This window comes from Neopsephotus bourkii, unplaced genomic scaffold (assembly GCF_033783945.1).
Source record: "Neopsephotus bourkii isolate Nb327-2 ecotype Australia unplaced genomic scaffold, CSIRO-AGI_Nbou_v1 NB_1768, whole genome shotgun sequence".
Classification (NCBI taxonomy): domain Eukaryota; kingdom Metazoa; phylum Chordata; class Aves; order Psittaciformes; family Psittacidae; genus Neopsephotus; species Neopsephotus bourkii.
Genome location: NW_026902242.1, coordinates 22,856 through 38,653, shown reverse-complemented (window position 1 = coordinate 38,653; position 15,798 = coordinate 22,856). Strand labels below are relative to the sequence as shown.

The window sequence follows — 15,798 nt, the reverse complement described above, 5'->3', positions numbered from 1 at the left end:
CTGCATGGCACTGAGCATCCAGGTTGGGTGGGAAATGCTCTAGTGGAAGGTGTTCCTGCTCATGGCACGGGGCTGGAGCTGGATGGGCTTTAAGGTCCCTTCCAACCCAGACCAAGCTGGGATTCTATGAAGATTATGTGGAGCTCCTATGATGCTCCTTCTCCCTTCTTTCTCCATCCCCCTACCAGGATGAAGTGCTCTTCACTAACTGGGAAGCCCTTTTCACTGGCAGCGGGGCTCCGCTGCGAGCCGGTTCCCGCATCCTCTCCTTCGACGGCCGGGATGTCCTGAGGGATGCAGGATGGTGAGTGCCGAATGGGGGAAAAGAGGGGAGATGGGGTCTGGACTGTGTGGGGCAGCAGCAGCTCCTCACCTTCCTCCTTTGCAGGCCCCAGAAGAGTGTCTGGCATGGCTCAGATGCCAAGGGCCGGCGCTTGCCCGAGAGCTACTGTGAGACATGGAGGACAGAGGAGAACACAGCCACTGGGCAGGCTTCCTCCCTGAGCTCCGGGAAGCTGCTGGAGCAGGAGGCCAGCAGCTGCCAACACACCTTCATCGTGCTCTGCATCGAGAACAGCTTCATGACCGCTGCCAAAAAGTGATACCCTCCTGTCCCCTGGGTACCCCGCATCTCCCCAGGGAAGGTTAGGCCAGCCCGGCACCCCCGTGGTCCTCAGGCCCCACATGCCCTTGCCCCGCAGGGTTTGCTTCTCCCACAGACCAAAGAGATCATCACCATCATCATCATCACCCTCGGCTGGCAGGGGTTTGCAGGTAGTCAGGTTGCCTTCCTCCTCCTCTGGCTCCACTTCTAACTCCTAATATTTAACCACTTCAGCTTGTGTCCCCCAGCCTGCTCAGATGCTCTTCCAGGGGGATGTGGTGTGTCCTCCTGGGAAGCCTACAGGGGTTCTCTGGCCGTCCCCCCCCAGCCCCACGCTGTCTTCACCAGGAGCTTGGGGTTGGACCCAAGAAGAAGAAGGGATCTTCTTCGCCCATCCCTGATGCTGAGGCCATGGAGACTTCTCCAGACAAAACCCCAGCATCCCACCCAAGCAAGGGACTGTCCCATGGCAGTGCCAGGGCTCCCCATAGATGGTCTCCATCCTACCAAGGCAAGGACCATCCCACCCAGTCCCCCATCATCATCATCCTCACCCCCACCTCCCAGCCAGCAGCTGCAGGGGGGGACCATCCCCTCCACGCACCCCACACCAGCACAAGGGGGGACTGGGGCAATGGGGTGGCCCCGATGTGGGGCCAGGCGTGCCCTTAGCATGTGTTTACATGCACGTGTGGTGCTGAGGGCAAGCACCGCCATCACCCTCCCCTTCCCCAACACCAGGTTTGCTGCACGCCAAGGGCTGAGGTGCAGCAAAGCTGCTTTGAAAGGGGGGTGGGCAAACCTAAGGTGCTAAAGAACAAAAAGAAAGATGAGATCCATTTGTAACTAGCTTTTTTTTTGTTATTGTATGGGACTTCTTACCATAAAAGCTGTGTGACGAGTCACACGGTCTCTATTTCTTACAGTCTACTGTATTTTGTGTCATTAATGCAATTTAAAGCCTGTGGATTGGTTTGGTTTTGTGTCAGTTGTGTCCTATAAACCATTTTCTAAAGGCACTGAATAAAGAAACGTTATCCTCTCGTAGGCTGGCTCTGCACGATGATGGGGTGGTGATGGCCAGGAGAACCACTGCACCCCATCCATACAGCCCTGTGTGGTCACAAGTGATGGCAACCATGGGCATCCTGCTTATGTTTGTGGCCGGGGGGGACCACAGCCCTTCCAAAAACAGGTCCCAAGGGGTTGTGTCCACCACGGATCAATGGTGGGACATCAGCCTACACGCATGGTGATGCTCACGCAGCCAAGACTCAAGCACGGTGGTTGCGGCGCTGGCGCTCAAGCTCGCACAGCACCAGCATCCAGCCTCTGCTCCTGTGCTGGTGGCACCTCTGCGGGGACCTGGCATGGTTCCTTGGCCAACACCAGCTCTCCTGGCTGCTTGTGGCGGCTGTACCGGATGCCCACACCAACAGCCGCCAGCAGGTAGGTCACTGCCAGCAGCGTGAAGTAGCCGAAATACACATAGAACTGTAAGAGAAGAAAGGGGGGAGAGGACCACGCTCGCAGCCCCCACCTTCATCCCACACCATTAAGGAACCACCTCCATCCTAGGTGCCTCCCCATCCCTACCTGGGGATGCACAGACAAGCCCAAGCCCCTCTTGTCAGCCACAATGATGGTGATGATGGTCTTCAGCGCCGTGGCAAAGAAGGTGTTGACCCCAAAGACGAGTGCACAGAGCTCCTTGGAGAGGGACGTAGCAATCTGGAAACTGGGGAAGAGATGGAGCACCAGTGAACCCCTGGTACCAGCCCCATTGCTGGGCTGAAAGTGGGTCTCCATGGGTACCACGCACATGGCAATGGGTACTAGGAACTGGTAGGAGCTGCGGAAGAGGACGTAGGCAGCGTAGCATAGCCAGATGTTGCTGGTGGTGTTCATGAGCAGCAGTAATCCCGCCTGGAAAGCCGTCACCATCCCGATCACCAGCTCTGACCACAGCGTCCAGCGGATCTTCAAGTAGCCAGCAGCAAAGGAGGCAACAGCCCCTGGAGAGAGGATGAAGGATGCTGTAAACACCTCACCAGCATGGGACCACCTTACATCCCCCAGCCTAATGATGCTCACCCTATTACCTCTATCAAAACACCCCAAAACACCATGAAGGTCTGCCATTCCCAGGGATGCAGCAGGACAGTGGAGTCCTCCCCAGCACTGCCATACATCCCACACTGTCCCCAGCTACGCAACCATTACCCAGCAGCGTGGATGCAGCATCCACCCCTCCGTTGTACACACGGCGGTTTTCTGTGGGCGGGTAGATCTCATTCCAGAGGATCTGCACGTAGTACAGCATCAGGTAGTAACCAGCGGAGTTGAAGACCCACCACAAGGACCAGAGCCGAAGCTGGGGCTGCTTGGCCAACGCTCCCACCTCCTGCAGCATCCGGCACAGTGCCATGTCCCTCCATCCCTTTGCCCCCCTGCCACCATCCCCCCCTGCCATCTTGTCCGTTTCAGTAGGTACTGCCCCATCCACGGCCCCATCGGGACGGTTGAAGAAGAGGCTGCGCCGGGGCCGCTTGAGGAAGAGGGTTAGGATGAGGCCGAAGCTGACGAAGCCCAAGGAGACATAGTTGAGGGTGAGGAAGGAGACATCGCCCAAGCTGATGCAGAGCTGGCCCAGTACCGAGCTGGTGAAGACACCCAAGAGGACAGCGGAGCGGGAATAGCTGGCCATACGCTGGTAGCGGGATGGAGCAACGAGGGAGAAGATGTAGGAGGAGTAGGCGATGCGGGCGGCCATGGTGATGCCATAGAAGAACTCCATCAGCTGCATGGCCAGGACAGAGGTACCCAACACCAGCAGCAGCCAGATGGAGATGTGGCTCAGGCTCTGCAGCACCAGCACCGGCTTGTAGCACAAGTAGTCCGTCAGTAGGAAAATGGGTACCAGCATGGCCATGTAGGAATAGGTCAGCACCGGTGTGATCACGTTGGTCACCTGCAACATGCAAGGAGGGGATGAGCATGGCCATGACATACCCAGCCCATAGGAACAAGCCACTGACCCCCCTCCTCCGTAAGGAATGTGGCTCATGGAGCTCTCAGTTGGGTGCATGGCTAAGACTCGGCTCCCTTCCATGCTGGGAACATGGAGTTCCCACGGACACAGCAGTCTGCTGGGATCAGAGCCAGCATCCCCTGGTCAGGGGACAACGGCATGGGGCCCCACCTCATCTAACCCCATCATTGCCATCAACTCAGCTCTGTGTCCCCTAATGTGCACCAGCATGGGAGGGTCTCCCTTAGTGGGACAGGGTTTTGGCATCTCCCCCCATACCTGTTTGCGAGCCTGGGGACAAGGCTTTTAATACTGGGGAAAGTTGAGCTTGGGAGTTAAGGGACAGGGTTCCCTTGCAGCGTGGTGGCACAGGGACATGCTGCCAGACAGACCCATACCACATCACCTTCTCTCTCCTCCATCCCCTACCGCATGCCCCATTGTCTGGAATGTGGCACCCCCTCTGCACCCCAGAACCACAGGAGGATGCTTTGGCCAGCCCCAGGGTGATGAAAGGGGGGAACAGGCTATCTGTGGCTCACCTCTGCCTGTGTGAAGTTCTTATCAGGCCCCAAGAGATAGGGGGTGATGAAGCTCTCCCCAGGCCGGATCTGTGTCATGAAGCCATAGAAGCAGAGGTAGAAGACTTGTAGCTTCCAGTGCCGGTCCGGTGCAGCCTCCGATGCCGGCTTTTTGGCATCCTCATCCTTCTTGGGCATGGCTCCACCAGCTCTGCAGCAGGACAGCAGCGTTATCCCGGGGACCATCAGCTAGATGGGCTTTGTGGGCAGCCGGCTGCAGGCGCGCTCTGATGCATCGAAAGCCACGTCGCTGTAGCTCCTGGGGAGAAAGCAGCCTTTGGCACGGGCTCAAATTCCTCTATAATCACAAGGCAAATAAACAGCACTACCTTCTCCCCAGGAGATGTTCTTGCAAGAGGAAAAGCAGGCTTACAAGTTATTGCGAGTTCTTGCAAGAGGAAAAGAGGAAAGATGGGGGGGGGCTTGTTTCAGGCAGCATTTGGGCATCTCCTCCCAAAGAGCCTGGATGCAGGAAGCACCTGGGTTTGCTTCCTCAGCTCCCATCATCTTCTCCTCCCTTTTAGAAGTTGGTGAGTTGGGGTTTCCCCTGTCTCTGAAGCAGAACTGCAGACTCAGAGGTGGAGGGATGCAGATACCCTGCTCCAGGGGTGCTCTGGAGGGAGATGGTGCTGGTTGTGAAAGTGAGTTCATGTGCACACTGGGTACGGGGCCATTCATGTTAGACACCATAGGCTTGTGGCTGCCCCTTTGCTCTCCCCTGGTTGGGATGCAGTGCTCACACAGCATCACCCAGCATGGGGAGGATGCAAAGCACCACAAAGGTTCACGGTCTGGAGGGGGATTAAATGCTTAAATCCCAAGATTTACCCATGGGAAAGCTGGCAGTGCTGGGGAGGCCTGATCAGTGGTCACGGGATGAAGGCAGGGACTGGGCGTCCTCCTACGTGCTCCCTACTCCCACAGCTGCTTTTTGAGCCATAAAATCCCTGTGTGCCAATCCACGCCGTGGGAGCAAGGTCTAGAAACCCAATGACCCTGCTAACTGCAGAGCAACTAATCACAGCCATTAAATAACAAGTCCATGGTCCCAGCCCATGCCCCCACCACTGCCATCCTGTGTGATGAGAACCCCCTTCCACATAACACAAGCAGCTAATGGGGAGAAAAGGTGGGAGAAAGCTGGGAAAAGCTGGCCATGATCAGAACCAGCAGCAGGAAGCAGGGTGCCCATGAGGACTCACAGCTCCAGTGGTGTTCCCATGGGATTTCAGCACCTAAGCATTGCCAAAACAAGCTCACAGCCAGGCAAAATACGGGGGTAAATAACCCTTAAATAGGTCCCTGGGCTACAAGGCTTACTGGGTGCTTGCTGGTGCTGGAAAGGGCTCTGTGCCAGGAAGGGCAAGGAGCAATGGCTAAGCCCCCACTGAATGCCTACCCCAGCCCTGCGCTGTGCCCTCCTGGACTATGCCCCATTCCCACTTATCCTGCTTGGATGTGAGCGATCACCATCTCTAGCAGAGACTCTCGGGAAGGGGAGGGGGGGGGGGTTCATACAATGGGATCCCAATGGGCTGTTGTCTACCTTCCACTCCAAACTGCTCCCCATTTCCTTTCACATCCATGTGGGATGGATGCTTCCCTGAGCCAAAGGAAACCATGTGCACTAAAGTCAGTTCTGTGTGGGTGCCCTGGTGCCACCGTCCCCTGGGGTGCTGGCTCGGAACTCATGGCACATGCAGGTACCCCAAGCCCCGACCCATCCATCCCTCTGACCCATCCTCTGCTCCCAGGGAGGCGGGTGCAGGTCCCCAGGAACGCTCCCGGCTCCGTGCAGAGGGCGCAGGGCACGGGCAGTGTGAACCTGACCGCTGGGTTACCGTGCTGTGACCTTGACAAGGGATCGCCATCATGCACTCGTCAACCCGCGGCCACGAGCTCCGGCACAGCTCCTCACAGGAGCCAAAGCCACCAAGGGACAGAGGGGACAGGACCAAAGGTGGGGGATATAGGGACATGCTCTCCCCATAGCCGCATGTTGGTGGCACCGCTAAAGCGCGACATACATAGTGGGGAAGCCACCGAAGCGACGGGGGTGCTTTGGTCCATAAAACCAAAGCGAGAACCTCCCCAAAATACATCCTCATCCACTGTGTGGGCACTTCTCTGCATCCTCTCTGCCCCCAACACCCTGCTCCTTCAAGAAGGAATTGGGGTACACATGAAAGAGGGGGACCCTGGGGGCACCCCACATCCCGAGCGGCACCCGGTGGGCACCCGCCTCCCCGCAGGTACCCCGGGTACTGCAGCACCCCATACCCCCGCAGCCCCCGGGGCCGTACCTGGGGGGCAGTGGGCATGGAAGCGGCGGGCCCGGGCACGGTGCGGGGGTCCCGTGGCTCCCTATGGTCCCGCTAAGAGCCGGATCGTCAGCGAGGAAGAGAAGGATGAGGAAGAGGAGGAGAATGTTGAGGGGAATGGGGGGGGGGCTCAGAAAACGTGGCCGTGCCTCAAGCGCGGGGCAGCGCGGGGACTACAAGCTCCACAGTGCAGCGGGCAGGAAGAAGGGGAGGAGGAGGAGGAGGAGGCAGAGGAAGAGGAGGAGGATGAAGAGGAGGAGGAGGAGGAGCCGGAGCCCGGCCAGCCCCTGGGGGGCAGTGCCAACCCTCTCAGCCTGTGGTTGTGGATCCGAGGCATGGAGGGGGAGTAAGGGGAAAATCCCTCCCTACTGAGCCGGAGGTTACTTCTCCGCCCATCCACAGCGGCCTCTGGGTTGCGTGGCCCCTCTCGCTATCGCATCCCTCCGCTTTGGCTTCCCCGCTGTGATTTAATGCCCCGCTGCCCAAAGCGGCTTGGATTTATTCCTAAACCACACCCCCTCCGCATGTTTTACAACGGGGATTGAAGCACGGACCTGCACTGGTCCCAGAGGAAAGAGCATCCGTACAGGGAAAAGAAGGATCGGGCCCTGGAGCTGGTGCAGGGCTCATCATCACATCTGAGAGCATCTTCTCTCCACCCCCTGTTCCAGCGCTTATCCTGCTGGAAGCAAATGCAACCTGACAGGGCTCGGGTACTCCGCTGAAATATTGATGTGCTGCTGCCTCCAGTGCGGCAGCGGGATCCAGGATATCCAGGGATCATCAACACCCTTCCCATCCAGGGCTGGGAGGGGTGCAGCATGGCGTCTTCCCACCCCACCGAGCCCCTTTGGTGCTTAGCACCAAACCAGGGTGGCAAAGCCTGCAGCAGCGTTTATTACACTGGGGGTTTCCCTCCTTTTCTCAGCCAACGGATAGAGCCAGGGTGTGTTACTGGGCGTGGAGACATCCCAAGTCCTGTGTTAAATGATGGCATGTTTGATCCCCAAATCAGTTTTCTCCCAGGAGAGGAGATCAGTCCTGGGGAGGATGGTAAGACCACAACACGTGTCCATAGGCTCCCTGTGCCCACCATATACCCTCTGCCTGTGCTGGGAACCTTGTCTTTCCATGCCAGGGCAGTGGCAGCCTCCTTACATGCAGCAGAAGCACCCCAGGGTGTGCGTCTGGGGACACTGGGACCCCCATGCACCCACCCCCAGTGCGTGTCCCTTGACAAAGTGATGCTGCTGCTACCAGCCCCAGTCCCTGACCAGGCTCCCCCAGCTTGGGATAGCACCCAAGGGTGCCAGGGCCGGGCGGGCAGATGCGTTTGTGCAGAGGGCAGGGTGCTGGCAGCACAGGGCTCACATGGGGGGAGCACCCCCCCAAGCCCAAGGGGTGTCATCCTCCAGTGCCCGGATTCTGGGGCTTGGGGCTGGAGAGGGGCAGAGACAGGAGAAGGGTGCAGGAACTGGAGCAGGGGCTGGAGAGGGGCAGGGCAGAGGCAGGAGCAGGGGAAGGAGCTGGATAGGGGCAGGGCATGAGAAGGGGCAGGAACTGGAGCAGGGGAAGGGGCTGGAGAGGGGCAGGAGAAGGGGCTGGACTGGAGCAGGAAGGAACAGAAGCAAGCGCTGTAGCAGGGGGAGGCTGGGGCAGGAGAAGGGACTGGGTAGGGGCAAGGGCAGGAGCTGGTGCAGTGTGAATGTCTGATGATGATGCTGGTGCTGGGGAAGGGGCTTGAGCAGGGTCTCCGATATGGGCAGAGGCACGGGCAAGGGATGGGACAGGGGCAGGAGCTGGGGTAGACCCAGGATCAGGGGCAAGAACTGGGGCTTGGTCAGGGAAGGGAAGGGGCAGAGCCGGGTGGGTCGGGCAGAGCCGGAGGGGGCCGGGCAGAGCCGGAGGGGGCCGGGCAGAGCCGGGGGGCCGGGCAGGGCGCATCCGCTCGTCTGCTCTGTTATTGCCTGCCCCTGCCCGCTCCCTCCTTGCGCCCCACAACCTTTCTCGCCGTCCGTCCGGGCACAGGTAGGGCTCTGCCTTCCCTGGGGCGTTGCTTGCTTCCTTCCCATAACGTTGTTTGTCGGGACCGGGCTGTCGGAGCTGCCCTCGACCCATCCGTCGGGTGGGAGGTGCCGGGTCCCCCACTCGCGGACATGGACGGGGTGGTGGGGGGTGGTGGCACCGCGGGGGACACAGCGGGATCCCCCCTTTTCCTGTCCCGAGGGTTCCCCCTCCGCCCCGTGAGTTCCTATGAGGCTGCTGAGAGTTTTCCGTCGCGGACCCTGATGCTGCTTGGCTCCAAGTTTCTCTGCCCAAACAAGCCCCAAAGTGGTGTCCTGGCACCACAGAGGGGGTCCCCAAGTGGGGTGACTGGTCCAGCGTGGGTGTGGATGGGTGATGGGCAGGATGCCGTGGAGGGTGAGCCCTGGGTTATGGCTTTTGGATGGTGGGGTTTGGGTGTGAGCGTCCCACTGGGACTGGTCTGGTGGTTGTTCCTGAGCAGCTTATGGGGCAGATGCAGCCCCAGCATCAATGCCAGGGGGAGGAAGGGGGCTCAGGCCTTGTTTGTGGAGAGTCTCCAAGCTTTCCCCACAGGTGGGTGAATCACCTCCTGGGAGCTCATTTACCCACCTGGGACCTTTTTGTTCTCCCTCTGAAATGGGGCTGGCTCATTCAGCATGTGTGTACCATGACCCCTCATCCCATGGGTTGAGAGGGGTAGGTCTGTTTGGCTCTTTACTGGGGCAGCATTTATTGCCCAGCTCCTCACAGTAGGTTCCTCCTGGAGTCTATGTGGGGCTTTGCTGACCCATGCTGGGGAGGAAGAGGGTGGAAAATGCCTCCTTGTAAGCAGCCCAATGCTGTGAGGAGCATCCTCCAGTGGCCTCAGTGCTGCAGAGCATCCCCACCTCAGAGCAGATGCGGCATGGGAACGGCACAGAGCACCGCAGGGCAGCCACCTCCAGGGCCACGGTGCCCCATAGGGTTCCATGGTGCCAGGGATGTGGGATAGAAGCCGGGTGCTGCATTCCAGGCTTTCCTGGCTGTGGATGGTTCATGTTCTCCATGCTTGCAGGAGAAGGTAGAGTCTGCATCCCAAGGGATGCGGTAACAAGGGAATGATGGTACTGGTGGGATCCTGTGCCAGGGTTTGGGCGGTGGACATGGGTTTCCAGAAGTGGAGAGGATGGAGAGCAGCACCTAGTGCAGACCATCTCTGGCTGTAGGTCTGGGGATGGAGAGCCCCATTGGAGTTAAAGCAGCACCCAAAGTCTCCATCACCTAATCCGTGCTTTCTAGGAGCATTTCCATAGTGGCCTGTGGGAGGAGGATGTAAGAGGGAAACCCTTGGTCTGGTGGCCAAGGATGCAGATGCTGAAACCACTGCCAGACCCCGCTGGGAGGTAGTTAAGGGATGCTCAAAGTGCTTCTGAATTATGTTTTCAATCACTTCTTCCCTTTGTTGAACCCCAAAACTCAGGGGGAAAAGCCTTCATTGAGGAGAGCGAAAGAGGGTCTGCATGCAAGGGCAACCAAGCCAGGAAGGGGTTAATCCTGGAGCTCCAGATCTGGTATCCTGATTGCTGCCTGCTCTGGGTAAAAGCTTTTTTGGCTCCATTTCAAGGGCATGGGCTGGAGGATGACTCAGGAATCTCTGCCACCAAGGAGTAAAACCCTCTTGTCCCGACATTCCCAGCACAAGGTGATGGGGTTTGGGAAAATTCAAGTGTCCTGGATGGCCCCAGATTGGGAAAAGCTGCTTCCAAGCATTTCCCATTTGTCCTTAGGGAATTGGGGTGGTGGCATCTCTGGAGCTGCATGATGCTGAAGTGCCTAAATGGGTGTTCCCAGGATGCAGACCTGCTCTGGTGGGCATGAGGGGAGCAACCAGCACCAGGACATCCTGGAGAAGGAGGAAAAGGCTCCTTAAGGGGAGACCTTAGAGCAGCTCCAGTGCCTCAAGGGGCTACAGGAAACCTGGAGAGGGGCTTTGGACAAGGGCCTGTAGGGACAGGCCAAGGGGAATGGCTTTAACCTGCCAGAACAGGGGAGACTGAGATGAGCTCTTAGGCAGAAGCTCTTCCCTGCGTGGATGAGCTTTAAGGTTCCTTCTGACCCAAACCAGGCTGCGATTCTATGAAACACCAAAGCACAGCCAGTGTGGGGCTGGGAGTGCTGCTGTGGGTCACCACCGTGTGCAAGGACACCATGGCATAGGCACTGCCCCCCGAGTCCTCCCATGTCACCGGTGCACATTCCTGGTTATGACATCTTTGCACCAGCATCCTTGCTGCTAGGCAGCCAATCCCCTTCAACAGGGCCCGTTGTTTGGGGGATGCTTTTGCACCATAGGTCCAGGGGTGCCCAGAGTGATGCTGGCTTATCCCTGAGATGATAAGAAGGAGACCTCTTGGTGATGGCAGTGGGTGAGGGTATCCAGTCTTCGGTGCCTGAGATGAATATCTTCACCTTTTTATGTGTTATGGCAGAGCAGGGAAAAGAATGGAAGGCTTGGAAATGATGGGATGTGGAGGTTTCAGGTTGGAATTCATCTCTGGAATGGCCCTGCTTGGGGCAGGAGCTGAAGCAGAGGGAGTCACTCACACTCTGGCTTGCTTTGTGTCTCTGGCCTTCAAATATGGCTTTTATTGGAGTGATAACATGAAGGGAATGCTTTGGGCACCTATAGAGAGGAGATCCAGAAGCCCTTCCCTGTATGGGGCAGTTGCCCCATGATGGCCTTGGCAGTGCTGGGAAACAGTTGGACTGGGTGGGCTTAAAGGTCTTTTCCAATGTGGTTGATCCTATGAATCTCAGGTAATGTGTATTACACCTCATCCAGGGCTCTGCTGGCCATCCATGTGCCTCTGTCAGAGGACCAGGATGCAATCCGTGCCCAGATGCCCCAGCCTGTATGGTCTCCATCCTTCCCCTGGCTTGCAGCCTCCTCTTCCTAACCATTCCTGAGAGCTAACATGCCTGTCACCAACAACAATCCCTGCCACAGAGATCTGCACCAGATTTGCTGAGCTCCTTGCCTCTGGAGCAGAAGGAAAATGGATTAGAGAGGGTTGGCTGTTTGGGAACGGCCTCATGAGCAGGAACTGGGCTATGCAGGCTCTGGATCTCCTTGGGCTCACCTCTGCTTTGGGGGCTTTTGGGCACAAACACCCTTCTGAAAGGCAGAGGTCAGGCTTGGCCTGGGGTGGTGTCTGCTGCTGGGGTTCAGCTCTGGCTCTGGTGCTTTGCCATAGACTCATAGAATCAGCTAGGCTGGAGAAGAACTTTAAACACCATTAGTGCATCACATATTTTAGTGATGTCTGGGTGTTGCAGAGCACACATTTGGCTCTCCAGATCCCATCCTGAGGACCTAAACTGGCCCAGTCCAATGGACTTAATCCCCATCCTTCCCCATAGGCAAGGAGGTACCAGAGATTCCACTGTAAATGGTGCATCTCATTCTGGTGGCTGCTCCCAATGCCTTCTAAGCCCAGCAAGGACTTCTTGCCACCTAAATGAAGAGCCTGCTTGTACCAAAACCAGGTCTCCACCAGGTACCCAAGACCTGGGCTCTGCCTTCCCCACCCTCAGGGATGCTGTGGTCCCTGCAGGAATGCTGGATGCTGCTGACATCTGCTGGAAGAGGAAGGAAAAGGCAGGATACTGGGTTTCCCCCCTTGCAGCTCATTTGTCCTCTAGGAGATTATTACTCTTCCCTGGCTTACAGGGGGATTTGCAGCCGCTCCATCTGCTCCAGGCCAGCAGGTCATCGGGTGCTGAGGAGGAGTTGCTGTGCCCCAGATGATGTCTTTGGTCCAGGGCAACCGCTGTTGGGCATTTCTGGACCTCCCCTTCCACCTAGGATGGCCCCAAAGAGACTTAAACAGAGGCAAGGGGTTGGAACTGGATGAGCTTTAAGGTCCCTTTGAATCCAAACCAGGCTGGGATTTGATGACTTTATAATTGCCTTTGGAAAAGCAGGCAGGGAGGTATGAAAGGAAAGCATCTCAATATGGGCTTTCCCAGCTGGACCACGAAGTGCCTGCCAGGCTTTTATGGGTAAACAGGAGTAAAAAAGGGTAAACAGGGGTTAATAGCATAAATAGGAGGAGTTTGCTGTCTCACTAGTGCTTTTAGAGCCAGGTTTTCCAAAGGGGAAAACCGAGGGGTGATACAGGTCTCTCCCTTCTCCCGCTCTGTTGCTCCTGTGTTATCAGCAGACACTGGTTGAAGGTGGTGGATAGCGGGGAGGCTGGAGGGAAGTTAGGGAAGAGCTGATGACAAGTGGGCTATGGAGGCTGGGTTTATAGGGACTGACTGGACTAGGCTTGTGGAAGCAGCAAGAGGGGTGATGCTTTATGGACCACTGGACATGGGAGCCTTTTCCTGTGCCTATATCCTGGCTAAGAGCAGGTCTGATGTGCCACTGGACCCAGGACCGTGCTCCCCCTTTGTCCCTATTCATCAGACATGGGGACATGTGGGACCCCGCCAGATCCCATAGGGATGTACCCAGGGATAATAAAGAGGGAAGCTCCAGGTAGCACAAGTGAGATGCTGAGACAATGATGCCATCATCCCACTCACCCACTGCCCTGTGTTCCCCATCCCTTACCAGGAATACCAATGGAGGCAGCCAGGTGTCAGCTTGGGAATTTCTTATCTTTACCTTCTCTCCCCAAATGGACAATGTCTGTGCTCATTATGTACCTGCCCAGGGGGCAGATGTCAGCTCTGCTCATGGCTTTTCTCAGCTCATCTCTTGACGGGCGCTCAGGTCCCATCACATCATGCTCCTGCCTGTGGGGCTGCCCCCTCTGCCTGCCCTATGGCTGTGCCCAACTACAGCCCCCCAACCTGGGGCTCACCCCACTCTTGATGTATGGGGGTTTGAAGGGTGTTTTGTTGAAGGCTGGAAAATCACAGGCAGTGCTGGCACATGCATGGTGTGTGTATGTGCAGAGCTGGAATTGGTTTTCCTTGCCTAGGCAGTGCCTGGGAGGAGAAGCCATCTCTGAAGTCTGCCTTTTGAGGCTGATGCGTCCTGACAGCTTGTTCACTAGGACATTAAAATCATTGCCTCTGTCTGCATAAAACACCCAGTAATGCGGATGATGGGAACACAGGCCAGGGAAGGAGCCTTCTCTCCCTTGCACCATGAGCGGCAGCACTGAAGACCCCAAAGCAGCCAAGCAGCAGCCGGACTAGATGGGAGCAGGGTTCCCTCCAACAGGAATTGGGCTGGGGATACAATACAGATGAAACCACCTTGCTGAGGTTCCCATCTCAAAGGTGTACCACTCAGGGATGCGGTGGGCAAACGCCCCCATCCCGCCTGGTGTATCCCTCACCAGCCGCACAGTGAGTTTTCCCAAAGAGCTTGTGTTTTCCCTGGGGGGTTGCAGCAAAGCAAGAGGACATCAAATCATAGAATCATAGAACTCCAGACTGGTTTGGGTTGAAGGGAGCTTAAAGCTCATCCAGTTCTAACCCCCTGCCATAGTGGAAGGTGCCCAGTTCCTCAGGGCATTGGAACTGGGTGATCTTTAAGGTCCCTTCCAACCTAAACCATGGTATGATTCTATGAACCCATGTCTGAGCCCCCTTGTTCCTGTCTGTCAAAATACACACATGATGCCATGTCGGGGGGTTTTCCTTCTTTTTCTCAATGCTGGACTCAGTGACCAGGAGTTTGTGCTGACGGGCATGGAAACAAACCATTACCAAGGATTCCTTTGCTTGGGGCTGTTTTGCCCTTGTGCTTCTCTGTTGCCTGGGATTCAGTCCCAACAGCAGTGCTGGGAGGATGCTCTTGCTGGTTTTAAGGTGGTGGGGGGCTGGCTGGGCATCCTAGGGTGCTGAGAACTTCCAGGTCCTTCCCTGCTGCCTGCACTGGTTCCCAAACTGCTCCCTCTGCTCCTCCAAACGTGAGATGCAGTTTGGGTTTCCCATCTTTTTTGGCTCGTTTGGGGCTTGGTTTTGTTCGCTCTCTTTCTGTTATGATTGGGACAGTGGGATTCAACATTTATTTTGCTTGTGTAGTGGAGTTCCTCGGGATCCATCTTGAGACCTGTCCTTGTAGGTGGCACCAGCTGGGGATGCAGTCACTCCTTTGGGGGACATGGCTTCCCTTCAGAGAGACATATAGGGTGTTATAAGGAAAAAAGCATTAATTCTGAGGACAGTTGGTTGCTGGGAGAGGCTGTGTAGTCTCCATCCTTGGAGGCTTTCAAACTCCAGAGGGATGCAGCCCTCAGCATCCTACTCTGATCTTAGTGCTGACGCTGCTGTGAGCAGCAGGCGGGACTGAAGCCTGACCTCAGGGGGTTCCATGGGCTCCCCTCCTGCAGATGGGCTCCTTCCCATGGCAGTGTCATCTCCTGGTGCCCAGGTCCCTGGGGATGAGTCTGGCTCTTGATGAGTCATTGGGAAGAGAAAGATTGCCCCTTAGCACACACAGCCTGCCCCAGCACATCCAAGCAGTGAGTGGGGCCCGCAGCTCACCCAGGTATTTTGGTTATGGAGAGGCTTTTGTGCCCTCTGGCACTTGGCTTATTAATGGCTCAGGCTGCTCAATGGATGTTATTGATGGGTAATGCATGCCCCAGTTAACTTACAGGGAGCAGCAGCAAAAAGAGAGCAATTCAAATAACCTGGCGCCCAATGCCACTGGAATGTGTGAGATTATTCCCATTGTGTGATTTCTGGGTGAAAGGCTGAGAGATCTGGGCTGGTTCAGCCTGGAGAAGAGAAGGCTCCTTAAGGGGAGACCTTAGAGCAGCTCCAGTGCCTAAAGGGGCTGCAGGAAACCTGGAGAGGGGCTTTGGACAAGGGCCTGTAGGGACAGGACAAGGGGAATGGCTTTAACCTGCCAGAACAGGGGAGACTGAGATGAGCTCTTAGGCAGAAGCTCTTCCCTGTGAGGGTGCTGAGGCGCTGGCACAGGGTGCCCAGAGAAGCTGTGGCTGCCCCATCCCTAGCAGTGTTCAAGGCCAGGTTGGACACAGGGGCTTGGAGCAACCTGCTCTAGTGGAAGGTGTCCCTGCCTGTGGCAGGGGGTTGGAACTGGATGATCTTAAGGTCCTTTCCAACCCAAACCATTCTGTGATTCTATGACCCTTCACAACCCAGCTCTTTGGATGGCTTCCCTTGTTCAGGGATGCTGGGGTAGGACCTGCCCAACCTGCTCTGCATGCAGAGAAAAGCATACACAGGGCTTTGCTGCCTGCCCTGTAACAACCTGAATGTGGTGCT

General features: G+C 56.8%; 2 protein-coding genes across 3 annotated transcripts in view; one reads left to right on the top strand and one right to left on the bottom strand.

Moving 5' to 3' along the window:
- Positions 1-1,216, top strand: part of COL18A1 (collagen type XVIII alpha 1 chain) — a 36,612-nt gene extending 35,396 nt beyond the window's left edge. For both annotated transcript variants that reach the window (XM_061379281.1, XM_061379280.1), the window contains 2 exons: positions 189-304; positions 389-1,216. In XM_061379281.1, the coding sequence (XP_061235265.1) occupies positions 189-304; positions 389-602 (330 nt within the window). In that variant the 3' untranslated portion in view covers positions 603-1,216. The remainder of the gene's footprint in view (positions 1-188; positions 305-388) is intronic.
- A 223-nt stretch (positions 1,217-1,439) lies between these two features.
- Positions 1,440-6,692, bottom strand: SLC19A1 (solute carrier family 19 member 1). Its single transcript, XM_061379283.1, has 6 exons — positions 6,520-6,692; positions 4,178-4,475; positions 2,828-3,575; positions 2,427-2,619; positions 2,201-2,342; positions 1,440-2,098 (listed from the first exon to the last, which is right to left on the bottom strand). Exons 2-6 carry the CDS (start codon positions 4,400-4,402, stop codon positions 1,907-1,909), a joined length of 1,500 nt encoding a protein of 499 aa, XP_061235267.1. The 5' UTR covers positions 4,403-4,475; positions 6,520-6,692; the 3' UTR covers positions 1,440-1,906.
- Between the last annotated feature and the right edge of the window lie 9,106 nt (positions 6,693-15,798).